Source organism: Grus americana, chromosome 3 (assembly GCF_028858705.1).
Source record: "Grus americana isolate bGruAme1 chromosome 3, bGruAme1.mat, whole genome shotgun sequence".
Taxonomy (NCBI): Eukaryota; Metazoa; Chordata; class Aves; order Gruiformes; family Gruidae; genus Grus; species Grus americana.
The window spans coordinates 52,110,582-52,137,796 of NC_072854.1; the positions used below are offsets into that span (position 1 = coordinate 52,110,582).

At 38.7% G+C, this 27,215-nt stretch overlaps 2 protein-coding genes across 5 annotated transcripts; one reads left to right on the top strand and one right to left on the bottom strand.

Annotated features, from left to right (window-relative positions):
* Nucleotides 1–1,474: 1,474 nt before the first annotated feature.
* Nucleotides 1,475–9,181, top strand: CCN6 (cellular communication network factor 6). Its single transcript, XM_054820987.1, has 5 exons — nt 1,475–1,537; nt 4,822–5,098; nt 5,524–5,766; nt 8,295–8,488; nt 8,900–9,181. The coding sequence occupies exons 1-5, from the start codon at nt 1,475–1,477 to the stop codon at nt 9,179–9,181; spliced, it is 1,059 nt and encodes a 352-aa protein (XP_054676962.1).
* On the bottom strand, nt 9,096–23,465 carry TUBE1 (tubulin epsilon 1). Of its 4 annotated transcripts, XR_008576460.1 has the most exons (13): nt 23,264–23,465; nt 23,114–23,187; nt 21,925–21,977; nt 19,962–20,019; nt 19,261–19,376; nt 18,135–18,256; nt 16,648–16,835; nt 15,646–15,821; nt 14,764–14,904; nt 13,158–13,298; nt 12,100–12,274; nt 10,094–11,022; nt 9,096–9,207 (listed from the first exon to the last, which is right to left on the bottom strand). XR_008576460.1 is itself a non-coding variant. In XM_054820984.1 (12 exons), the coding sequence occupies exons 1-12, from the start codon at nt 23,451–23,453 to the stop codon at nt 10,864–10,866; spliced, it is 1,593 nt and encodes a 530-aa protein (XP_054676959.1). In that variant the 5' UTR covers nt 23,454–23,465; the 3' UTR covers nt 9,820–10,863. The 4 variants fall into 4 exon arrangements, 3 of the variants coding, with proteins under 3 accessions (XP_054676959.1, XP_054676961.1, XP_054676960.1); XM_054820984.1 differs by lacking the exon at nt 9,096–9,207 and having other exon boundaries at nt 9,820–11,022; XM_054820986.1 differs by lacking the exons at nt 9,096–9,207; nt 21,925–21,977 and having other exon boundaries at nt 9,820–11,022; nt 19,962–20,016; nt 23,264–23,283.
* Between the last annotated feature and the right edge of the window lie 3,750 nt (nt 23,466–27,215).

Below are 27,215 nucleotides of genomic sequence, written 5' to 3' on the forward strand. Positions count from 1 at the left end.
CAGCCAGCCTGCATTGCTCATTATTATCACTCCAAAAGGCTGCCAGGAGAGGTTTGGCAGTCTCCACCCTTAGAGGTTTTTCAGACCCAAATAGACAGAGACCTGAGTAACCTGGTCTGATCTCAGAACTGACCCTGCTTGAGCTGCGGTTGGGCTAGAGACCTCCTGGGTCTCTTCCAACTTCAACTATCCTCTGGTCCTATGAAACAAGCTGTGTTTTGAAAGTATACAGCAGAGATTTTTTGAGAAACCTAGGTGCTATGTTCATAAGCTTTTAATGGGAAACACAAGGCTTGAGTCAGACCTGGTCTGCACGATGCATACTCAGAGTAACATCACTGAAATTCACTGATCTGCAGCATCCACTCGGTACCTAGGTATCGTTTGGACTTTATGTTGAAGTATGTGACAAAGTGGGTGAAGAAGAGCAGCTTTTCAGTGATGTACAGCTGCCTGCTTAAGAGTTTAGAAGGGCAGCTCAGGATTCATTTGCAACTGCAGAGGGCACGTGGTGCTCCAAGCTGGGGAGCAAACCAGAATTGCTCAGACTGGATTCCACACTCCCACCACTGCCTCCATCCACACACAGCTGCTGTGTGAGTGTGGGCTTTGGCAGCCTCCCCTAGTAACTCTTGGACTGCATAGGAGGTGACCAAGTGAGGACAAACGCAAAGGAAGAGCATTCACCAGGGCACTGCCACCATTGCAGGGCTGGAGCTTTTATCTTACCCTGGAGACCCCCACTCGTTAGCCTAAAAACCAGGCAGGTCACCTCGATAGTATTAGGGAGGAGGAAATTTGGAGATTTGAATGGTCTGCTGTTTAAGCAGCGTGGCATGGCAGTAAGACAAAGTGCCTACTTCAGGGAAAAGTACATTATAGTTTGGGTTTCCCCATTAGGATTCCATGGAAAGAAGCAGTGCAAAATATGTACTAGTGTTATAACACACTATAGCATCTCTTTCCCTATTTAGAGAACATATACTGATGGTGTTAATTTTTACGCTACGATTCTGCTAGGCACGATACATTAGAAATTTTGAGAAACTCTGCTTCCTCTGTCTCAAAAAATACACATATTTGGGGCTCTGCTCTCCAGATTTCAGAAATTCCTGTAATATGGACCTAAAGACAAGTTAAAAATAACATTTCCAGCAGCAAGATTTTAAGAATCAGATGTCACCCCATCCGACCTCAACTAAGTCAGGCAGAATCTGCTGAAGCAGCTGGATGGGCTCAAGCAGGGTGTGAAAATTTGTATTCTAGCGCTGGGCAGAGAAAAGAAGATCAGTTGGAAATTTCAGTGTGAAGCTGGTTCTGTGTGAAGTGGAGAATTTCAAGTGTGAATGCGTGTATGTGTTCGTGCATGTGCTGGGGAAAGTAGGGTTGGCAAGGGAGACAGAGGAGAGCTTTGTGTTCAGTGCTTCCTCTGACACAGCTCAGCCTGTTCCCTATCTCCCAGTTTCACTTCTGAATGTGCAGGAACATGCGGTGGCTCCTTTTCCCCACCATCTTCATCATCCCTTGTACGCAACAGGTAAGTTCATTAAAAAAGAAGAAAAAGATTTCTCCTTTCCTCACCCTGTCCCAGTTTAAAGTTTTTATTTGCTTAATGACAAAACAAATTTTAGAGAAGCAAATTCCTCATAGAGAATAAGGAGCCATTCCCTACTCCTGAGTAAATTTCATTTGCAGCTTATTTACTGCATCAGTCTTGATTTTAGCAATCTTTTTTCTCTCTAATCTGTACATGAATACGATTCGGTGGAAAAGTGTTAGGGAAGACTAAATTGTCAGTGACCTTGCTTTTTTTTAAAAAAAAAAAGCACAAATGGTTATCTGATGCAGTGAGAAAGTAAACATCTTGTCCATGCTCATATTCCATATATATACATATATATATGTATATATACAGTGATCTGACTTCAGGCTAGTTTTACAAATGAGAAAGGTACCTGGGCTGTGTTATGCTTTGTCTCTAATGAGAAAATTTTAAGTGACAGCTTTTGCTGAAGGTATTTGTGTCAAAGGCAAATTTCATTCTTTATTTGCTTAATCTTGAAAATCCACTGTATGTGTACACAGTGTATTTTTCCTTTACGAGCAAGATGAATGTCAAATGGAGAATTTTCAGATGACTCTCTCCCTCTGCTAACACTCTGCATATTTAGAGCCAGACTCAGATAACTGAACATTTGCAATAATACATTACCTACTATCGCTACTTGCTTATTTATGTCAGACAGGCCTGGTTTAATCTTTAAAACATAAGAAAACAAATGACAATACATGAACGGTTCCTGCACAATGGTCTCATTTTCTGATCTGCCCATAGGATCAGGAAAAGTATGCAGTGGGCTTGTGTGATGGGGATAGCTTTGGTATAGAAACTTTAGTAAGCAAGAATTAGAAAAATATTTGGCCTGTAAACTTTACAAGCAAACTTTAAATTTTCACTGTAACTTAATAGATTTTTTAAGATTTTTCAGGTAGACCGAGCTTCTCAGTAATTCCACAGTTAAAACTGTCAGATACTTACCCGATCGCGTTTTTCTTACTGGGAAAATTTGTAGTCTCACACATTTCAGTTGACATCTTTCCCTCAAAAAAGGGGAGAAAAATCACTTGCATGGGTAGAATTCTGTAGCTTTAAAGCACGTTTTAATTTGTAAGACAAATTAAACATACTGGTTGAAGCACACAGATTGTTTCCTGCTACACATACCCATTTTGAAATGCGATATCTGATTTAAGCCACATAACCTCATATAGGTGGCACGTGGCCAAATTCCTAATAATAATACTCTGCTCAAAAAGAAAAACAAAGCAGCAAGAAAGTGAGGTTCCTAAAGCAACCATACAGTCTTGAACACTGCTGAATGTATAGGAGCACCTGCGTGTCTTATTTCCAGAACAAGCCTTTAAGAAGCTTTACAGTCCAATGCACACGTTCATCAAATTAACAGTATGGTTTATAGGAAAGGCTTAGCTGCCTAAAAAAATAAGTAGACTTAAGTTAATTGTTTCTATATTATTGCTGCATTTAGGTAAAAAGGATTAGAGGAAACCCTTTATCAGCAAATGATTAACAAAATAACACGTTTATGAAATTATCTTCTGCGTGCTGCATGGAATACCACACGGCATTGTTTAATATTCATTTATTAAATCAATTGCTTCTGGGAATTAATATGTATCTTAAAAAGCGTTCAGCCAAAGGAACTTGAAAGCTACTACTTTGGAGCTTCATTAGTAGCTGCGGATTAAGATATCGTAAATACAGTTATAAATGACCATGAAAAATGGAAATTAGTGGTAGAAAAAAGCCTTTTAAAAGGTCATTTACTGCTGCATGCAATTAGGCCAGCTCAATTATGCTGCAAGAGCTTTCACGGGATATGACATATGAAATGCTGAATTCTGCAGATACTTTCAGTTTAAAAGTTGAGCTGAAAGGAAACCCAGCAGAATGACCCCTTCCCCAGCTTTCCCTCAGCGCCTCTGCCAGAGGTAGTTTCCACATCAGTTGAGCCCTGCGGTTTGGAGGAACAGGGAGAAACTGATAGGTGGGGCTTCATGCACCCAGAAGAAATATAGGCTATATATACTGTTAGGGTGTTTTGGGTTTTTGGTTTTTTTTGCAAGCTAGATGGTGATACTGGCACCTGATGAGAGGCTGGATCTTGTCTTTCCCTCTTGCTCTTTGGGCAGCCAGAGCTGCTCGATGAGAGCAGCTCCCAAGCCTTACAGCGTCCTACTGGCCAAGCGCTGTGTGTGCCCCCACTTAACTATGGATCCAGTCATCCGCGATGAATAACTATATCACGATCTGCATTTCTGCTGAAATCAGCAGCATGAAAAGATTTAATGCCAAGATCTAAACTGTTACGTTTTAGATGCAGTTCTTCAAAAAAAGCAGATAGAATATAGCTATCTCAAATAGATCTTTCACACTCTGTGCTGACTTAATCTTCCTCCATGCTTCAGAAAAACAAAGAATTACTTAGGACTTCCTTTACTTAAAAGAAGAAAAAAAAAACCCAAACCCAAAAAACCCAGACATGAATTCTGAGGCAAAATGTGGAAAACAGTAAATTCTGGCTAGATCTTGACTTACTACTGCTGACACAAATCTCTTTCAGAGATACATCTTTGCCCTATAAGCCCTGGATTCAATGAACACTTACTCATGCAAACAGATACGCTCTTAGAAAATGACCTATTAAGCTCAGCGCAACTACTAGCCTCCCTTATTAGGAATCAATTTCTGAGTTTAGCACAAGAGAATTTGTAAATACTATAATGCTCCTTCCCAAACAGCTACTCAAATTTTGAGTGTTACTTTTGCTCCAGAAGAGATTTGCTACTGTAAAAGGCTTTTGCCATCAGAAGTGGCACACAGGGCAGTGGCTGGCTATCAAACAGTGGGAGGAATCAAAACCTAATTCATTTGATAGGAGATTTGTGGGAAGGAATATTTAAAATAAATCCACTGTCTACTATAAAACACTTTTTTTCCTCCTTTAGCTCTACTGCAGGTTTATGTTCTATTGAAGGCGAAGGAAAGACCAATGACTTGTGTTTCATGCAAGCAGTAGGCCAGGCTCACTGGTGGAATGACATCTCAGTGCACATCAGTGACTGATGAAATTGGTCCTGTCTCCTACTTAAACCTCACAGCCTCTCACTTTTTGGATCCTGTGAGATGAGAAACATTAAGTGCCTTCATACAACTTCACAGGTTTTTTCCCATCCCAACTTCATTTTATGCTATCCCAGTTGCGCATAATGCATTCGGCTCTCAAAACATCCCACTGTAAGTTTTTCCACAGCTCACCAGTGAAGGCCGGAGAAAAACCTCCAGGAACCAGTGAAGTCCACCAGCGTGAGGAGGTTTGTCACTGGCCATGCAGATGCCCACCCGTGCCAACCTGCACCCCCGGGGTAAGCTTGGTGAAGGACGGTTGCGGCTGCTGTAAGGTCTGTGCCAAGCAGTCAGGGGAGACCTGCAATGAAGCAGACATCTGCGATCCTCACAAAGGCCTCTACTGTGACTACTCGGAAGACGAGCCTAGGTATGAAACAGGCGTGTGTGCATGTAAGTTGTTCTTCCACGTTCCCTTCTTGAAATCCAGGAGGGTGGGACCAAGGGGGTGAGTGGTTTTGGAGGAAAGCTCTGCTTGCTGGTGCTGCACAGCTCTGCGCAAGGCAATTTATCCTAGTTTAGTACTCTGACTGCTCAGTCAGAGAATCTGAGAGTATGGCTGGGACTGTCTTTAAACTTACCTGCATATGCACTAGTGAAACCAGTTCATTGTTTTACCTGTTACTTGCAGACATGTTGATGACTGATTTAAAGTGAGGTGGCTGTAGTTATCACTGGGCATAAATAAAAAAACATGCTTGGGCTGGCAAGAACTCGAAGTTGTGGGTGCAGTAAAGGCTGATTGCATTTTAGTACTCTGTAAGCAGGAACCACATGCTCCTCCTCCTGTGCTACTAACTGTTGTTTACCATTTGCAGATCTGGTAGCTGTAGGATGTGAGCTCAATGGAGTTTATTATCTTAATGGGCAGACCTTCCAACCTAACCCACTTTATAAGTGCCTGTGCATCAGTGGTGCAATTGGATGTACACCTGTATTCACACCAAGATTAGCAGCAAGTCCCTGCACCAGGGTCACGGGCAAAAAGAAGCCCGGACAATCCATCTGTGGCCCGGGACAGCACAAGCAGCTTCAATCGACAAACTACAGACTGATGTCAGGTGTGCCTGGCTACACTGGTAAACTTTTCCGTACATGAGCTTCGCTGCGTTTAGCGTCCCTGGCTCCAGCAGCCAGACAGGCAGCGCACTGGCAATTTCTCAGTTCTTGTTGAGGACCATTGCCAGGGTGACTGGTCTGTCCCAATTACCCCTCTTACTCTTAGGTCACAGACTCTTTTCTCTAAACTTGATGAATATGAAAAGCAAAAAAAGCCTTTTGGCTTCTGTCACCAGGGAATTGGCCAAAGCTACCTTCAACCCATCTTTCTGCAGAGGGTTACTACCCATCAGATCAGGCCAATTAGGGCTGCTGGGGACAGCCTGGGAGCTGTCTCACTTTCTCCTGCATTGTAGTAGTAGGGAGCCTTGGTTTTCACATACATTAACATGTTGCAGGCCTCTTCTTTCAACAGACAGCAGAAAGTGATACAAATTGCCTTGGTGGCTTTCCTTGAATTCCCGAAATTTCAGGTCACTGCAAGGACAATGCTCCCCCCAATTTCTTCTCTATTCAGCCTGATCAAAAGCATACACAAGCTTACCCACACAGTTCTGCCAGGGTCAGCTGGTATTCCCTTTGACCTCATCCTTGCTCTGCTGCTAAGTGTAGTTTTCTCTTTCACTTTAAGGAAATGCCATTGCCAGAAGCAGCTGTCCTGGCCCTTCCCTGGCCACAGCTGCCTGCACTTGTGCCATCTCCTTCCCTGTGCAAGCTTCCATGGTGAAACTCATCTTTGTTACAACTAATGTGGGAACCAGAAAGCTGAGCCATTTATTTGGTGGCAGCTTGAATTGTGGGGTCTGATATGGTCTGAGTCATCATCACGGATCAATAAAATGAAAAGATTGCAAAGCTTATCAGAAAACCTTCATAAAAGACTGCTGAGTAAATAGGCAGACACATGTAAATCAATCTGTAGATAAACAGACCTGCTTACAAAATCTGAAGTTCAGTTTGGACAACTTCTAACAAATTAGCGGTGGTTATGCAAGTTAGCAAAAATAAAACAAGAAGCTCATCTTTACTTCAAAATTATGACACAATAGCTGTAACTAGTATTAAAGCCTTTTTACAGAAATATACTTAAAGCTGCGTATAAACAGGCAACTGACTTCAAATGAAGAGAGACTTCATTTCTAGAGAACATTGCTGATCTGCTCAGAGAGAACATAGCACATTGAAAACAGTGGCAGCCAAACCATTTCACCCCATGAAATATGTTAATTGGGTTTGAGAGGAGCTCTATTTCAGGTACCTGGAGAAGAACACTAAGCTATTTACTTTGTAGCGCTTTAGCAGATCCAAAAGCTGAAATCCACCCCTCAGTAACTGACTGCGACACTGCACCGCACAGCGTTCGTGCGGCAATTTGAATCAACTGCGCAACATAACCTTGAGAAAAGATACCCAGCTTGCAAAGTGCACTTCCTATTTGGGCTGGTTCAGGGACCCAACAGCCTGTCCCTGCGGTGGCCATATGTGCTGAATGATGCTATTCTTCAGGTGATAAACACCCTGTGAAGAAATGCACCTTGAAATTCTTGTTTCAAAGTGAGGTTTTCCCTCTTTCCTTTCCCAGCGCAGCAGAAGTATCACATCAACTTGCGCATGAATTCCATGAATGGCTCAATGGACCAATATCTATTTTGAAAAATCTTTTTTCTGTTAGTGGGGATAACAAGTGCTAAGTTTCACTTCACTGCTCTTGCTTTATTTTTTTGGCTTTCCTTGTCAATTTGATTTACCGAATTCAAATACATAGGGATGCACCTAGGTCATACTTTAAAAAAAAAAAATGTACAAAGTATAAATGACCATTTAACTTACCTTTATTTGTTGCAGATCTGTGACAGACTTTTAATCTGCTTGCTGCAATGAGATCTTTAAATTGCTGTCTACTTTCCAGGTATCCTTGTAATTCTGCCCATGCTCTTACCTGAATGCACAGATTCCACATAGCCAGGTTTTTTTTCCCCCTCAGAGTTTCACCATGAACTTTTGCACTGCAATTGTTTCTTTCTTTTTTTTTTTTTTTAAAGCGTACTCCACCTAATCAAGCCCTAATCCATCAGAAAATAGGCTTTTTGGGGACACCTAGAAGTGACTGGAGAATTTTATTCCTCAACACAAACCCTAAAGCCTTCACAGTATCTACAAAGAAACCAACATTAATGTTATCAGCACTCTTTTTCAAGCTATGCTTGGCCTTAAATAATTTTCAATGTCTCGTCCATTCTGGACATTTCATAAAAATTTCACAAATCACTCTCTCCACAAAACATTTCCATCACATCAAACTGGAGGGTCATACAACACATGCAACTCCATAGTCCTTGCTAGGATCTGATAATCCAGTGTCAGTAAAGTTTAACAACGGCTCAGCCTTTTGTATAACTTTGTTTATGCCTCATTTTTAGATTTACCTACAAAAGCACCTTGATGCACAGAAATCAAATGCTTATCCTTTTATTTTCAATTAATCCTGTTGGGGCTGTTCTGCTGCATAAATAAGATTTTGCTGTCTTAGCTTACAGAAGCTTACCGCTAGTTTTGAAGAAAAATTGCCTAGTACAGGCAACTCCCTGGACCCCCTGTTCCAGGACCTGTGGCATAGGCATATCCAGCAGAGTCACCAATGAAAACAGAAAATGTGAAATGAAAAAAGAAAAGAGATTATGCTTCATCCAGCCTTGCCTGACCAATATACTGAAGACAATAAAGGTATTTTCTAATATAAAATGACTTCCTAATAGAAAATTAAAATCTTGGCAGTAATGGAAAAATGGATGTATTAGCACCTACTAACATAGAATGACTTCTTCCTTTTTTTAAGGGTTTTAAAAATAACTTCTCTGTTTTCTACTTTCAGTCTTTGCATTTCAATAGAAAACTACAGATGTGTAATTTCCAACAAAACGATGTAATGTCCTGAAACACACATGCTGCTAGTGCTGTCCTGGTGCTCAGTCACTCAGAAAATATTCTCTATTTCTTGACTGATAAAACAAAAATAAGACAACTTTCAGAAGGAGTAATTTTCAAGATATTTCCATGTAAATGTTGCAATTTTTTCTTACATGTTCTGTTTTTAATGTATAAAAACTCAGGCTTTTCTTTGGTTTTATATTAAAGATTCCGAAAGGAAAAACGTGTCAACCGACATTCCAGCTTCCTACAGCAGAGAAACTAGTTTTTTCTGGGTGCTCAACTACTCAGAGCTACAAACTAACTTTCTGCGGGGTGTGCTTGGACAAGAGGTGCTGCATACCTAATAAATCCAAAATGATCACTGTACAGTTTGAGTGTCCCAATGAAGGCTTCTTTACGTGGAAGATGATGTGGATAACATCGTGCGTATGTCAGAGGATTTGCAGTGCTCCAGGAGATATATTTTCCGAACTCAAAGTTGTATGATGAGTTACACCATTGACTGTAACATCCTGTGAGCACAACGGCACATTCAATCCTTGAAGAGTTAGCGTAAGCCCCTGCCACAGCAATGTTTCTAGTGAAACTACGTAGGTGAATATTCATTTTCTAAGTAGCACCTCGGAAACGCAAGTAAGAGTGCATCTTTTTAAGCCTAATTGTTTTTTATATGTGGAGATATATACATCCTTCTCAAGAATATAACACTACTACTGTCAAAACAAGAACTTTTGGTGATTAAAAAAGGCACAGCAAGACAGCTTCATACCTCACTAACAAGTTGATATCCGCAAAGACAAATAAATGTAAATTCATAGATGTTCTAACCTATTAGAAAAAAATTTACCCTGTAATAGTCCATCTATCATTCTTGATTCTCAAATTAAGATTTTCTACTATGTATCTGCAATAGTAAAACACATCAATGCTGTTTCAAACGGAAGTAAATTTTAAGCTCAGATTGCTTTTTGCAGCAGATAATCTTTCTCTAGTGTTGTGAATATAAAAATGCACTTGTAAAGGAACAAATAAGGGGGCACCTACAGACAACAGATGCAAAATTTCAAGGAAATAACTATTTTTAAAATGTTTTCTTAAAAAATGCTCTCAACAAATGTTATCACAATGCTTTATTGAATACTTCTGGACTTACGCATTGAAAATTGTGCTCACTTATACACCCACTCCAACTCTGCTAGAAGGACTTCAAGCTTTAAGAAATCATTGCATCGATCCATACTGATTTGTAACAGTTCACTAGTCTTGCTGGTCTAAGACAGACAAGGCTGGCAAGCAACTGGAAATTACTGTACATTCTATTTTGTAAAAGTTCTTACTGTAATATAAAAATCTACTTACTCTGGTAATTATAAATATTAAAACATCCATTTTACTCACATTCTTTTAAGCATATAAACTTTGTTCTCCAAACAGTAATTATAACTTCATTATAAGTGCATGTTTCACTCAGAGGTATATTGTATTATCTCATTATCAAGTGCAATTCAGCATTCTGGAATATGAATCATGAAGATGTTAATTAATACTCTAAGTAGAATACTTGAAACAAAATTTATTTTGTTGAATTTTCTGATATTGCCAATTTTGATATCAACTCAGAATGCTCTAATACAGCTAAGTACAATATGGAAGCAAAAATATTAAAGCTATGAACATAGCTTAGAGCATCCTGAAATGACTACTATCCTGCAAAGTTCAAGAAACCAGTTTCATGAGAGACCTGCCTTCATCTTTGAAAAGACTATGCAGGCTTTTCTTCTCCTCATAGTTGCTTGTTAAAAAAGAAATCTAGTAACGGTGATCCTTCTTTGAAGGCAGGCCTGTCTTTAGTTTACTGTAAGCTGAAAGTCTGAGAAAAGAACTACATTTTTGGCTGCTACAACCTCTCCTTCTTCTCATTACAGCATATGGTATGTCAATTTACTCTACAGTTTGGAAGACTGCTCTTACTGCTATCTGCCATAATTAGGTGCCTTCAAATCTTTCTTACAGGCTGGGCCTGCCACTTAATATGACACCTCTTAGAACTGAGGAAGCCATTGTCCCAGTGGAATTACAATAGCTAAGCATGCTGCAATTCATTCTGGCTAACTGACATGCTTGGATGCTTGGGGGAAATTTTTTAAAAAATAACATCAGTTCTTCCTTTAAACAGCTATCTTCAGTCTTGAGGGATCTGTTCTAGGCCCACCTTTTGTGGCATCCAGTTCATTGTACTCTTCTATTAGGTCAGACAAAGATGATATGGCTTCAGAAAAACAGCTTTGCTCCATCCCATCTATATGCAGATAATGGTGAAGGTGCGCCTATGAGAATAAAAAAAAAAGGCAGCATTATCCTTTTTCTTGGCACCTAATTCCTTTGGCTCAATGAATACCATTTAGCCTGCACTGAAGAGGGGAGTGCAAGCATTGTAGATAGTAAAGACTTATATAATGAAATCCCTTGTTTAAATACTTGGCAACTTTAATAACGATCCCCTATGGAATCACAGTTGATACTAATGATTTCTTACACATTCACCTTTTCATATTCTGTCTTCTTGGATACCCCTGACCAAACCGTGTATTGGCTTTACGTAGCAAGGTTTTGGTAGCGTGGGTGGGGTTGCAGGGGTGGCTTTTGTGAGAAGATACCAGGAGCTGCCCCCATGCAGGACAGAGCCAATGCCAGCCAGCTCTAATACAGACCTGCCACTGGCCAAAGCTGAGCCCATCACCGAAGCTGGTAATGCCTCTGTGATAACATATTTAAGGAGGGGTAAAAAATGCTGCACAACAGCTGTAAGAATGAAGAGTGAGAAAAATGTGAGACACAGCCCTGCAGACACCAAAATCAGTGAAGAAAGAGGAGTGAAATTGAGCCTGGGAAGAAGGTGGGATGTGGTGAAGGTGTTTTCAGATTTGGTTTTATTTCTTGCTATCCTATTCTGTTATTAATTGGCAATAAATTAATGTTCCCCGAGTCAATTCTGTTTCGCTCAAGGCAGTAACTGCTGAGTGATCTCCCTGTCCTTATCTTGACTCACGAGCTTTCCATCATACTTTCTCCCCTTGTCCTGCTGAGGAAGGGAAATGAGAGAACAGTTTGTTGGGCACCTGGCAGCCTGCCAAGGTCAACCCACCACAAACTGGTAGGCAGATCTGTCAGATACTGCCTCACTGCTGAAGAAAGGAAGTATATTGCCTGGTAGGTACAGATTAAAATGGGATTTACATTTTTTAAGCGGTAGCTGTTGGAATGATTCCTTGATAGGTTAACACAAATAAAAATCTCGGGCTGTTACTTTTAAGCAGTCCCTTTGTGATACCAAGATTTGCTTCCCAATAATGCAAGATGCTAATGATTAGTGGCTACAGATGATATAATGGTAAGAGTTGTACCTTTTTCTTGTAGAGCTTCATAAATCTGTCTTTGAGTTCAATGAAAGTTGGTTTTACACAGGTGTTGTTTGCTAAAGCCAGAAGGGAATGGGAGTGGCCCACGGGAGGTACTGAACACAAACCAGTTTTCCAGCCCTCTTGATTCCAGGACACAAAGTGCAGGGAAGGCTTCAACCTGTGATACAAAAATTTAGTTACCTAAGGAATGTAAAGAACACAAAGCTTAAGTTTCCTTTGCTAACAGTCTGAAAATGTTAACAATTAACCTTTCAGAACTAAGCAAGCCACTTACAACTATCATTTCGAATAAGACATTTTAGACTTCAGACTAAAACACTGTGTCTATTTTAAATTTAAATTGCAAACAACAATTTTATTTTGTTAATTTAATATATCAGGGTTTGAAAAGTAAAGTTACAAGCACCTATCTCTATAAAAGGGACTGCAAGCACTCAGATTTAGGAGAGGGGCAGATTAATGCTCTGTGGGAAGAATCAGTCTACCTGCAGTTTAGAAGTAAGTAAAATGCTTCAGATTCTCAGAAATTTTCCCCATGCACCCTGTATGCAAAGCTTGCCTGCCTTTCCTGTTGTAACTATGTAGATCAGTAGTGTAAAAGGTAGAAACAGAGTACTAACAATACAGAGATGTTAAAGAAAGGATGATTCCTTATCTACATGAAAGTAACCATGAAAGAGAGGGGCCTTCTGCTCAGTAAAAACAAACTTCTACTACAGAACTTATTCTTCCAACATCCTTCACTGGCAGGAGACCTCTGGAAGGTTAGGCTTTGCTTTCTTTTGCATTTTTGAGAAAGAGAGGAGCAGCACAGGGACATGTAGTCAGCTTCCTTTATTTGGAAATTCAAGAATGCTGTGACTTATTCTAACTCATTACATAAATTAATTACATTTTCTTCCCTTCTTAAATTAAAAGAAATATTTCTGAGTAAACTGATTTGGTACTGAAATTCTTCAAATGATAATTAAGAGTGCTCTGGACATCTGACAACAGTTTCAATAACAAATCTCATGACTACTTCGTGTGGTATTACAAACCTTTCAATATTTCTGCGAAGGTCTGAAAGCTGCACGTTTCCTCGAACGAGAAGTGCACAGGCAAGGTAGAGGTTATGCTTTGGATCTGCTTGAATTAGTTGATGATCTCTGCTAAAAGCATCTGAAAACATCTGATCCAACCTAGGTGAAAAGAAAACAGAGTTATCTATTCTTACTAAAGGGGGCTACAGAAGTTCTTCAGAATGCCCACCTTCAGGGTTTAAAAATTCATAAAATTCTGGAGATAAAGGTCCATTTAACCTGGGACCATGAATGACAGGAAAAAGATTCATTTTCCCCTCTATTCTCCCTCATGTTACAAGCCACTGTTGAGTCTAAAGTCAGAGAAGTGGACAGACTAACAGACCTTTACTATGATAATCTTAGCTCAATGGTTAAAGTATTAAAAATATGTAAAAGAATTTAACTATTTGAGGTTCTCGTTATATGACAATTTGAGTGAACGCTGCTTGTGAAGGATCCGACAAGGAATAGCAAAGTGCTGCTGACCCTCACAGAGCCGATTATCTGCCTGTTACACTTCATTATTTAAAAGGATCAATGAATCATAGAATCATTTTGATTAATGATTTAGGAAAAGACAGACTGTACACATTTGTCTACTTATTCCAATTTTATCATGTATGACTGCTTTAAAGGATGACACTGCAGATCATAATCTTTCTCCCCACCTTCTTAAGCAAGTTCAACTGTACTGTGGGATATCAAAGATGGTGCCTTGAGGAGATTTCTATGGATCCATAACATCTAAGCTATTCTTTCCATTTGTTCCAAACTCTCTCCATTTATCATCTTTTTTTTTAAAATCACCTCTGTCACAATCTGCTTATTAAAAAAAATAACTAAATAAAGGAGACAAAAATATTACCATTCCCACCTCATTCTGAAACATGATTGACTGAGCACCTCCCCACAGGCTGCTACCTTCCCCCCAGCACTGTATTGTTTCCTCAAACTACAGTTTGTCACAACTCCTTATCACAGAAAAGGGGTCCTCCTGCCCTCTTCTCCACTTTGCATATTGCCGTCACTTACCCTTAGCTGCCTCTATCACTATTTGGACCTTTTGCTGACTGAACTTAATTCACTAAAACCAGTAAAATCTATCTTAACTGGTTATTTTTCTGCCATGTCAGTGGGATAAATAATCTCACAAAATTTGAAAAGTGTCAGCTTATTGTTACAGTAAGCTGTTAAATAGGCTCATTGCATCTCTAGACTGAAGATGTCATTGCTTCCCAAGGAATCTATTTTAATTCCTTGTTTGTCTTTACAGTATTTTGCGAGTCAACTGCAAACTGTTACTCAAAAGAACTTGTGGTGTGGGTTCTATCTAAGTAGTAAGTTTTTCCAACAGAAACATTTCCCAGCAGAGATAATAAAAATACATTTCAAGTTTATTGGTTCAGCCATTACAGAGAAAATGGACAAAGGATGTTCCTAAAATCAGCAGGATGAATTTGAAAATGTGGCAGACTTAAAACTTTTAGAACTTCTACCCTTAGTTTTGCTACAGAATGGATTTTTTCTAATGAAGAATCAAAAATTAAGCTTCAAATGTAAAGCTTCCATAATATTTTCTTACCTTCTAGAAGGCACATTAACATCAGCCAATGTATACAGAGGAGTCAAGCTTGAAACCAAGTAATGAAGCCGAGGAAATGGAACCAAATTCATGCTGATTTCATTAAGATCCATGTTAAGGGAACCTTCAAACCTAGCCGAGCTGAAAAAATTAACAAACTGTTATAAACTAAGCGAATTACTTTTATAATGTAAACATTAATTAAATTTTTTTTTTCAACTGGTATGTACAATAAAACAGTAAAACAACACGGCATTCAAGAAACTGTAATGTTCTAAGTACTCAACTTTCACGTTTGGCAGTAACCGTGCTACAGCTTATTTACTTATGCTTCTCATTATAGAACAATAAATCACCAAGAATGAGAACTTGTTTCCCAATTGTAGTATTTAGCACTATTTTTCAGTATGTGGACATAGCTGCTGGTTACCAGTTTTAATAAACAGGCTATAATAAAATACGTGCAACTTAACATTCCTGATAAGCTGTTTAAAAGAAAAGCAGGCCAATACTCCAGAAATATATTTCACCAGGAGTTTCTCACAGCAATACAGTTTAGGAGCAACAATGATCTGACAGTATTTCTAAAATAATACAACTGGCCTAGAAAGGCAAACCTCCCTGGGGTCCACTAATGGAAGACAATATCCTTCTGCCTATAAATCTTTCCTTATTTCAGTTTTAAGACTGTCATGGCTAGAGCAACACCACTGCAATCTGAATACTACCAAATACTTTCACGTTTAGGAACTAATTCTTAAAAAGAGGAAACTCGTATCAAATTGAAAACAATATTATTTGAGCTGATGCAGACCTGCATATTTGCAGCACACACTGCCTCCAGCAATACTACTTTTACAGAGAAGTAACCTGTAACTTTACCTTGTCAGGTTCAGCAGCAAGTTGGCTACAATATTATTCATTGCATCAAATGGCTTCTCTTGTGCAGTTTTTGCACTGCCTGTACTTGATGTTATCATGCTGTTTTGCTTCACAGTTGACCCAAGCTTCCCAGAATTGACCATCTGATGAATTTTATTAACTATTTCAAACAGAGACTTTGAGAGAGAAAAAAAAACATATAAGAAGTCTTGAGCACAGAGCTTTCAAATTCAGTACCACAATTTTTCATTTCAATTAATCTTAAAGAAAAAGCTAAGACATGGTAACTGTCAGTTCAAAGATTATACCTTTGATACATGTAAGTCCTACCAATTCCAATTGACTGAAGTGTTTCTAAAAGTCTGGTCCTTACATGTCACAATCATGTACACAGCTTGACTCAGAAGTTTGAATTTTAGTCAACTATTCAAAATCCCCATCTTCTAAAATTAAGATTTTAAATTTTCATAATTCCTGTGAAAGCAAAAATATATTCTCTAAATATATTTCACTTTCTCTTGCTTATTTCATAAGCAAACAACAAGAGAGTCATCAAAGTTAGATTCAAATGAGCCTAGTGGCTTGCATGGTCAGGTATGCCTATGATGCCCCTATCACTAATCAGTAAAGTCAAGTCTGTTGGAATTTGGAGTGGTTAGTCATTTCCCTTGCAGGACTCTACTAATACTATGCACAAATTGATTGCTAAAAGAATGTAAGATTCTCAGCCTCAGTAAATAGAAGCTTTTCACTGTTTATCTTGAAATAGACATAAAAAACCCCACTCTAGACTACTTTGAAGGTGCAGAGCAACTTTTTAGTGATATCCATATTAATTTCAAAAGCCTGCAAGGGACTTAGGAGTTCAATTATTACTTTAAAAAATGAAATTATGCTTTTTTTAAGACTTGGTAGTCAAATCAATACACAGAAAGAAAAAACACTTCCTATGTGCAGTCTAATAAAAAAAGGAATTGACAGAAATAGAATATTATTTCTTACTTCATTCTCTATTGGTAGCACACAGTCTGCATGTTCATTAAGCTCCTTCATAGCCAGAACACTGTTATATGGAGAAGTAATAACATCATCTTCACCAGAGGGATAAACCGAAGTAACAAATCTATATACTTCTGGGAATTCATCCTCAAGCAAATTTAGTACAAAAGTTCCAAGACCAGATCCTGTCCCTAATTATGAATGAAGACAGAATGAGAGAAGATAGCAGGTTCCCCATGTTATCTTAAGCTTAAGTCTGTAGGAAACAGACAACTTTTCAATTATATATATTAATGAATATTTTCTGAAACATTTGGCTGACAGTGGAGGCTACTCAGATGTAAATCAAGGCAGTAAGTTTTTTTCCCCAGACAGGAAAATAATTAAGTGATAAAAGTATTTACCATAGTATACCAGACAGGATGAAGTATACAATCTCAAAAAAATTCTGCAAACCAGAGTTCTATTACGTTACCAACATTTTTCTGACCTAGTATTTTTATTTATTTTAAGATTTTTAATTTGAATTTTGAAATGAAGTGAAAACATTAAACTGCCCCAAACAATTATTTACTTTCTTTGTGGGATTTCTTTATAAAGTTTTCTCATTCTCCAGTCAAAACAGAACCACCCCTTTCCTCCAGCAGACACACTTTTTCCTTATTAGCACTAAACACATAGCTCAAATCAGAGAGCTGAACTGTGGTTTCTCTGTCTTGGGCAGCTAACATTCTCAGCAGCAGCAAATTTCATCTATGAACAAGACAGCAATTTTCTGCAATAACAGAAACAATATCTGCACGATCTCAAATGAAGCAAATGGCCACATAAAAGGCCCTTGACAAAAAATCCTGCTTCATATTTAGAGCTATTTTCTGTGTCTTTTTCCACATTGTAACCAGTTATAATACATGCTCCCCCCATATTTCGGGAGAAGGAAAGCTTAGTAGCAATACAGTAATGACAAAATTGCCACTGCAAGGGATTCTCTCTTCTGATTTATTAACAAAGTAGCTAGACTGGACTCAAGAGAATTATGTGGAAGGAAAACAGAAAAATAAAGTTTTTATAAAGTTAAGCAACATTAGAAGTCTCCTTCAAAGCCTTTCAGAAAACTCCCCATTATTAAAAACAAATTGACTACACCAATGACATCAGTGTTCTGAGGCTGCTGTCCCTTCTGATCAGTAATACCTCAGTGTTTCCTTGTATTTGGTAACTGTCTTGATCCCCTCACTGCCTCATATTTAAAATTTTAGCTGTATTTTTGTTCTGAGTAGCACTTACGTTAGTTCATGATTAGGGCTCCTCAGTGCTCTAACAGAACAAATAATAGATAATTACAGGTCCACTTAATTGGACTGTGTTAAATTTTTTATTCTGCATTCTGAATGATGTAGATTATTACATTGATTTTCTTTTCAAGATCCAGGTTTTCCTTTTTCATTCATGGCTGGTCCAATCATACTAACCATAAAAAAATTACTTACCACCTCCCATAGAATGAATTATAAAAAAACACTGTAGACAGTCACAATGTTCTGCGGTTTTCCTCAGCTTTTCCACAATGTTTTCCCGGTACTGACAGCCATATAGCTTATGACCTACAGCCCTGAGGATATAAAAAGTACTTTCAAAAAAAAAAAAAAATCCAACAATCAATCTTTGAGTTTTTTCAACTCCTCTTAACTGACATTTTAGAGTTCTGAGTCCAGAGCTTGTGAGAGCTGCTAAGCTGTTACTACCTCATGTGAATATGTAGGAGTCACAATATGGTTTTAATTTTGAGGATGTAAGCAGCACTAAGTTTACAGCTTTGGAGTATGCACTATTATTTTGTACCGATAAGGAAATAAACTCCAACATTGGATGATCAAATTATAATTATGAAATCAAAGTTATACACTCATTAACAATAAGGATATCCCTGTGTAATATGTGTACTGATCTTCCTTTGAGTACTATATGAGTCAGTTACTACTACTGATAAAAAAACCCCAAACAGCTCATTTTCAATACACTTGCCTGCTAGATGGCAAAGTTACAGGATGCTTTATTCCCTATATTGTGCGCTCATTTGGTACATTTGCTAATTATTTGCTTTCCAGTCTGTAGTGCACTGAATATTATTAGAGGCGCATTAAGGTCTCGGCAACAATTTGGAATTCATTATGTTAATCAATCTTTTCCTGAATATCTCTTTTTGGTAATGTAGTTTATATGCAAAGCCAGACACTGTGTGCTTAGAAATCATAAGGGCATTTGTTCATATATCTCATTACCACACTAGTTGAATGGTCTCAAACTAGATTACGGCTTTGACTGAGCAGTGGGAGCAGCTGAATACCAAAGAAACAAAAATAAAAAAAATGTTCTTTTGAAAAAGAAAATCAAAAAAGAGGAAGAAAAAAATAGACAAAATGATATATCAGCAGAATTATTCTCCTGTAAAAGGCTTTTCAAAGCCCTCCTCCACACAACAGTGACTCCAAAGTTTACTAGTAATATGCTACAGCTCCCCAGATGCAGAACGAACCAGAAAGCTACTGTTATCATTTCTCTTTTCAAATGCCATCTAATTAGTTGCTAAGATATGCTTTCTGAAGAGGTTCTCACCAGTTGTTTCCTGAACCAGAAACATCTGTGATAAGCTGCTTGCTATCAAATACATCCCTCAATGGTCCCTGCAGAATTTCATTTACCACACCCTCCTCCATGTCAATCAACAGTGCCTTTGAGAAAGAAAAGAATTAAAATTCAGTCCATAAGCAAACCACCCTTTGAAATAATCACACAAAGAAATATAACATTTTTTACAATATAAAAGGTACGCCGTTCCTACCGTGCTCCAGAGAAGCTTTCTTTCAGTTGTTAAACTAGGAGACCAACTAGATTCACCTTAGCTGATTTGCTAGAAGTCGTTTAATAGCACAGTGTTTCAGATAATGCAATTTTATTAAAATTTTATAATATTTTTGCCCCAATACTTAGGAATAAAGAAATTAAAGCATTTTTATTTTTCAAGTTTTCTTGCTTCTTAATCACTTAAAGTGGCTCAAAAAAACCCACTCCTTAGAAAAATCAAATAAAAACTTGTCTGGCAATATCTGCAATCATTTTATTAAAATTATAATTTACTCAACAAGACTGGCAGCAAACTGCATTATTCTACTGAACCATAAAAGTTACTATTAGAAATTTTACTATTCAAAGTAGTATTTAAAAACATATGCAATTATAAGGACCTTATGAAAATTCCTACACGTTCGGGCATAAATATGCAATGTAAAAAGAATGACCTTTATAAATTGCCTTACTCGTGCTTTTAAAGAGCAGATTTTTCCTTTGTAAATATCAGGACCATCACCACCACTTCTGGGGGAAAAAAAAAAAATCAACGCTCAGAATCATAATAGAAAATAAGGCAATACATTGGAATAAAATCCCTTCTTTAATCTTGCATGTTCAGAGGACTGTTACAGTGTAAACAAACAGAAACACCCTGAACATGCTGCTAAGAAAGCCCTCATAATTCGCTAAAGTAATACAATTACAGGGCACAATCTCATTCAGAAATATTCTATGCAGTACTTCAGGAAGCTGAAAAGATAAGCAATGAAAGTTTACTCTCAGATACAGCCTCTGCTCTGTGATAATTCTACAAGCATTGCCAAAATTTGAAGAGATTCTTTCATCCAGCATGTGGTATATCAGCATCATATAATGGAACGCAGCGCACCAAACAGCACCACTAGCTTTTGAATGGGGGTAGTAGAGCACTGTACTGTTGCTCAGGGTGTGAAAGCTGTAGGTTTTTTTTTCTTTTTCCACTGCTGCAGTAGCACAGCAGTGTACTGGACTTATTTTGCCATTAAGATTTACCAGTTCAGAAATCAAGCTAGGATGACATAGCTTAATTTTCCATTTTTTCCAGGATTGGTTGTACTGAGCCAACCCAGCCAACTATGCATTGTGTACAATCACGTTTTTTCCACAATGAATGCTGGTGCTTCTGCACTCAAAGGATGAGATAATCCGGTCTGGTCAAACTATATTCAACACATGGAAAAAAGGCATGGATACTGGAAGATGGACCTAATTTTCCCTTCAATTATTTACCTAATTTGGAGGCTGGTCAAGCCTAAATATAAAGTATCTCTTAGACTATTGTACATTCAACCACAATAACATTCAAAAACATCAGCTGAAATTTGCTACAGCACCAAATGTTCTCATCATGCTCAGTCCCATCAGGAATGAGGTGAAGAGAGTATGGGGCTGCACTAGATTCCTCAAAGATCTTCCCACCCTCTCACTCAAAGAAGCTCTCCAGATGCTTATCATTAGCTGAGCAGCTCACAGCAGCCTCCAGTACTTAACTTCCTTGAAACTTCTACAGTGTTCGGTGAGCTAAGATTTTTCTCTTTACAGAGAGAAATCATATGTTTCTATTGCAGCCAACCTGTCAATTATAAATTTGGTGGTTTCATCTGGTACATACAGAAACATAGACATTGTTTACAATCAAATTTTCTTGGTTAAAAAAAAAAATTCTAGGAAATGCCCACCAGGAATGGCAATGATAAACTTCATTGCGCTTGTATGCTCTTTCAAAAGTTTGAGACAAAACAATTACTACTTCAATACCATTTTGGTTAAAATTGCATGCTGTCCTGCAGCCTTGCCATATGGAAGGAAACAGAGGCTGGTCGAATGCTTTTTAATTAATTAAAACGCAACAGCAATATCCAAGTGAACAACTGTTTTATTCTTGCAAACTGCAAGGATTTTTGTAACTGGACAGATAGATGACTGAATGCTCTTAAGGTACAAATTGAAAAAAAAAAATCATAGCTACCACCCTTTGTGCAACAAACTAGTCAGATAAAAGGGATTAAAAACTGACATGATCTTTTCTGTCTACTTTATATAAAATAATTCCTCTTACCACTCTTCAAGAAATGCTGCTAAGGTGATACTCAGAGGGCTCGCAGTCCGATCATGATTTGCAATGGCAAAAACTATCAGATCCTGACTGCCCAGTTTCGGGACAGAAGGAAAGGAAAAAAAACCAAACACTTTCAACACTTTTAACTACTGAAGTAAGTATAGTTAAAATGGAAAGGTAAACAGAATGTTTTGAGAAGAATACAAAAAACAAAATCTTTTTCTAGCACAAACTAAATATGACCTGAAACAAAACTGTAACTTAGGTTAAGAGAAGATACTAGAACTGTTGATGTACTATGTTAAACTTATGAGTTGCTTGATGAGACTTACCTTGTATCTACATTCCTAAAGAAACTGCTTAATGCTTCATCATAAATTCCTTTCTAAAAGGAAACAACACAACATACAACGAGTAATGCCAGAATTTCTCAGCGCTTTTTCATAGAATAATTTAAGTTGGAAGGGACCTCTTTCAGCACAAGATTAAACAACTACTCCTTCTTAATTTCTAAAGATTTAGGATTTTACTGAAGATCCCAGTGCAATTATTAAATTGAATAGCTGCTGTTTGGCTGACTCAGTTCATTACTGATACAACACTCAGTTCATTATGGGCTCCATGCCCATGATACCAATACCCATGAAGTTCTGTGGAAAAAAAAGCACATCACGCTGTATTAGTGATTCCTAAACTCCCTGCTGAGGGGCAGCATGGAAATCACTTACCCCACCATAAAGCTAGAGACCTGGCAAGTTTAAATACTCTAACATTATTATTTTACAGACTGCTTACCATACTCCTACAGGCCTGATGAAGTAGAACTTGGAAATCGCTGTTCCCTACAACACTAAAACCAAGAGACTCTCCATATGTCTATGAACTTCATCCATTGCCATTTTACAGCTGCTTCAATGGAAGGCATCAAGGACTGCTCATCATTATCTATTAACATATGGTGTTTACTAGAAAATAGTATCTTTATAATCATGGCAAGAAGAGCATATTTTTGCTCGGGGTACTCAGCACAACCCTATGCCCTCTTTATGCTGCTGCTTTGGTCAGCACAACCGTACAGTAAGTCACTACACAGCACGTGCTAACATGGAAAACAAAGGTGGGCTTTGGTGGGCTGCTTTTTTGCTTTACTGCCAATGGCAAAGAACCTGCCTTGAACAACCGTCTCTTTTCATTAACTGCCTCAAACCTCATAATGTCTGCCTGTAGGGAAACATCCCGAGCTTTCCAAGGTGGAAAGGCTAGAGAAAGCTGATCTGAATTAAAGATGATTAGTTAAACGGCATAAAAACTTGGGGATAGTTTTGCTCATATTTGAAGTGGCCTTAGTTTAACCAAATAAATACAGTGCTTTGCAGTCACAGCAGAGAACACGGAACGAAGCGAGGGCCACCGTGGTCTCTCCACGGGGAGCGCAGAAGGCAGCTCGCCCCAACCGCCTCGCCAGCCCCCTCAGGTTAGCAACGGCCGGCGGTGAGGGGAGGAGGGAAACGGCGCCGTTACCTTGTTGACGGCGGCGTGCTCCCGCAGCGCCAGGTCCCAGAAGCGGCAGCCCACCTGGTTCCCGCACTGACCCACTGCAAAGGGGAGAGACATGGGTCAGGCACAGGGAGGGGGGCAGCGGAGGGGGCTCTGGGAACCACGGCCCCTTACCCTGCACCACCACCGATTGAGTCATGGCGGGGCAGGCAGCGGCTGCCTTCTCTTTCGAACTCGGCGCCCGGAAGCCACGCCTCCTTAACGGCCGCGGCGGAGGGGGGGGGGGACGACGTTGCGGCGGGCGGGGTTTTCCAACGGCGCGGCCTCCTTCCCCCCACCTTCCTCCTGCAGTGGAACGTCCCATCCGTTAGCTTAGCTGTGGGCGCTCGCCGCCTACCCGTCGCGAGTGGAACATTCCATTGGGGCGTAGGGGTGTGTGTGAGGCTGTCCCTGGCGTGCAGCGTGGCGGGTGTGTGTCCTCGCCTGAGGCCGGCGGGTTCCTACGGCCGCCAGTCCGAGGGAGCGGCGTTTGGGTGTTGATCCTGATGGCCACGACTGCTTCTATTAGATTCAAGGTGTGGTGTGAGAGTAAGTGTGCACTGAGAGAAGCTGAGGGAGTAGTAAGGTGTCTGTCGCCTCTTTTGCAGTACGGGAGGAGCGGACGTGGTGAGGTGCTCAGAAACTCAGTGTAGTCCTGAGGGTGAACCTGTCAGGGGCTGCAGGGTCTCTGCTAAAGCCCAAATGAAGGAGACGTGCAAAGACCTCAAATGAAGCCTTTCTATGGGAGAACAAAAATATTTCCATAAAACATTGTTCATTACCTTTTATGGCTAAAAATGTGTGACAAAATAGGTTTTATTATTTATTATTTCCCTGAATACATTATTCAGAGTGATGGTGTGAAATGTGCCAAATTATATGAAAATGCAAATTAAAAATTAAATGAAAAAATGGTCATGTGTAAATGCTGTAATGACGTACCTTCCTAGCAGACTTGCAAATTGTGTTATTCTTTAAGCTCAGCTTCATATTTCTTGAGCAAATAGTCCACAGTGCAATTAAGACATGCTTTTGTGTATGTGTTGTTTGGGACTAAAAGTGAGAGACTTGACATGTACAGATGCTGTTGTCTCAGCGTGGTGTGACTGGTCCACAGCATAGCTGTGCTGCAAAATGATGTAAAGAATGTGTGATACGCAAAGCAGTTGCTTGCAGAAAGCTGTCTTGTGACACAGATGGCATTTCTGCTTCCTGTGGGAGAAGAAAAGTACTTCCATGCAACCCAGTTCATTAGGTTTTACAGCTAAAACTATCTGACAAAATATGCTTTTCCCAAATATATTATTTCTAGTGCTGGTGTGCAAAAAAATTTGCTAAATGAAATTCTTACTAGAAATCTGAAGTTCAGTGTATCTTAATCCTTTACTTGCTCTGGAGATGCCATGGTGCTGACTCCTGGACGTGATGTAGGATCCTGTAGAGATCAATTATAAATCCCTAGGAAAATAAAGTTCTACCAAATGACTATTTTAAAAAACTTCCCTGGGAAGATTAAGTATGTATTGCAGCAAATACAGTATTGTACAATACAATATAATAATGCAGTGTATATAAGAAATACATATCAAGAATAATTTTTTAAAACTTATTTGAAAGAGAGGAATCCATCTACTGAAATCCACCGTCTTGTTCTTAAGAAAAAGTAATGAGCGGCCCAAGCTTATTCAAGCTTCACATTTGAAGTTGCAAAGGACCAATGGCTTTGGTGTTACAGGCAGGTGGAAAGTTTAGCATGAATAGCATAATACTGCCTCAAATGCTTCTTTTATAAACTAATCACCAGTGTAAAACTACATGAATATTAATCAGGAAAGCAGGTAGTAATTTCTCATCTCTCTCTGGACAGAATAGATGTAACCTGTAGCGTAATTTTGTTCCCTGTGGTTACCTGAACTGGTACAAACCTGTAGGCTGTGGTCTGTTCTAGCGACTAGATGTGAAACTCCTTCTATACTTCTTGCCTACTGTCATGTCCTTAAAGTCTTCCCTTCACATATCTTTTTGGCCTTACTTAGGCTAAAAGCAGTGCAACATTGCTTGTAAGGATTCTAAAGCTTAATTAAAAGTCTACAGAAATCTCAGTATTACTGTATCTGGCTTGCTTGCTTCTTATGTAGTTAGCTACGCTTTTTACTTGTTTTGATTGGCTGTAGTTTTTGTGTTCTATGTCCCATCAAGATTCAGTTTAATGGGATTCGCTCCATTGAACATGAAATTGCAGCAAGAAACTCTGTGCTTTGGCTTCCAATATGCTATTAAGAGGTCCGTGATGGCAAATGTAAAGTGATTATTCTCACTGGGAAATACTGTGAATCAGAAATGCAATTGAGATTCATATTTATGTGGGAATATTTTTAAGCTTCCAAAGGAGGTCCAAGAGCAGGAAGTGGATGCGTAATAACCAGTTTGGCTTGATGCATATGCTCAGAGGTTTAATGAAACAGGCAACTCAACTATGTGAAAGAAATAATCACACACTGACTTGCTGTTTTGTTGTAGATGAAGTTCTGCTTCATCTACCATAGTATAAATGCATGAATCTAGTCAAGTCCCCTCAGAGATCTTTTTGTCTATGTTAATCATTTAATCAACAGTCTTATGCTAATGTGTGTTTCTTACCCTTATTTTCTCAGTAACTTTTTGTTGCTGATGCTATACAGTAATAGTGTTCCACAGCTTTGGAACATGAATTGAATAATTGAATTGTAGGAATAACTTCCTGTGTTATTGAGAAGAAATGAGTTGACATGGACCACTGTGAATCTGTGAATAACCCTTAAATCCCAACCATAACAAGAGCCAAATGTACATCAGAAGTTAAATATATGTGCTATGGTTTCAGCATCTTTTTCATGACAGTCATTTGACTATTTAGGCCACATGCTGCTGTAAGGAGAGTACACTGGAATTTGAACTAATGCTATTCCTTGATTTATATCAGGGCTTAGTTCACCTATGAAGGTTTGTTGTTGGTTTTTTTTATTATTATTTTTGTTGTTGTTTATTTGTTTTGTTTTTAACTTAGAATGGTTAGAATGGGTGGCTTTTGGGGAATTACTGTCAGACCTGTATCCCTTCATCTTTCCTTTTTCCTTTTCAGGCTGTTGATCTACTCTTGATCCTTGAGGAGAAGGAAAGGTTGATAAGAACCTTTAACTATGGGAGATCTCTACAGACCTTCAGAAATAAGAGAGAGAGGGGCCAGAGACCCTAATTAAATACTCTATTTTGAAGCAGTTTGGTGAGTATTTCAACTTGAAATTGGGTTCTTTCTTATATAGCCATGCAAATGTCAAATTGCAGAATATTCCATGATATAGTAACAATGTAGTTGTAGCCCTGATTTAGGTAATAGCTATAACAATGCTTATTAAAACATTGAAGGTGGCAGAGAAAAGTTATAATCTCCTTAGGGTCTGTACTCAATTTTCTTGTAGGCTTTCTTCAGAATTGAGATAGTTATATTCATATTGAAAGTGCAAATGCACAATCTGACAATGTACCTCAGAACTTAGAGGTTTTTCCCAAATCTTTGTAGATGAAGGGTTTTGTAATTTGGAGCTATAGTTTTTAAGATAAATACAGAAGACAAATTGAATTCTGGGAAGAATTCTGCTTAGGCAGTTGCCTTCTCTTAAAGACCAGGAGCTTTGAAATGAATATGGAGGTGTGTGTAATGCAACGCATCACATACAGACCTTCTTTGGTATATATGGAATGGTAATTTCAAGGTCTGTGTGGGTGTTTGGGGCAAGGAAATTTGCATTATTCTCTGCTCTCTCCTGAGTCTGCAGGTATTCTCTGGTTTATAGTATTTTTCTTTGGAAACCATGTTCTGCAGAGGGAAAACCTGTATCTCTGAGGCCTAGAAAGAAAAATTGAGGAAGGTATCCTCCACAAATACTGCTGTGTTTGATTAGTTGGTGATATAGTAAAGAGAAGTAAATTGAATGGTAGCAGTTTATGAGTTTTAATGTGTTTTTTATTCACATACTATTTTACTGTGGTTTTAGTTTTCCATATATAAAGTATGCAAAGGACTGATTAATCAGAAAAGTCATTCTTA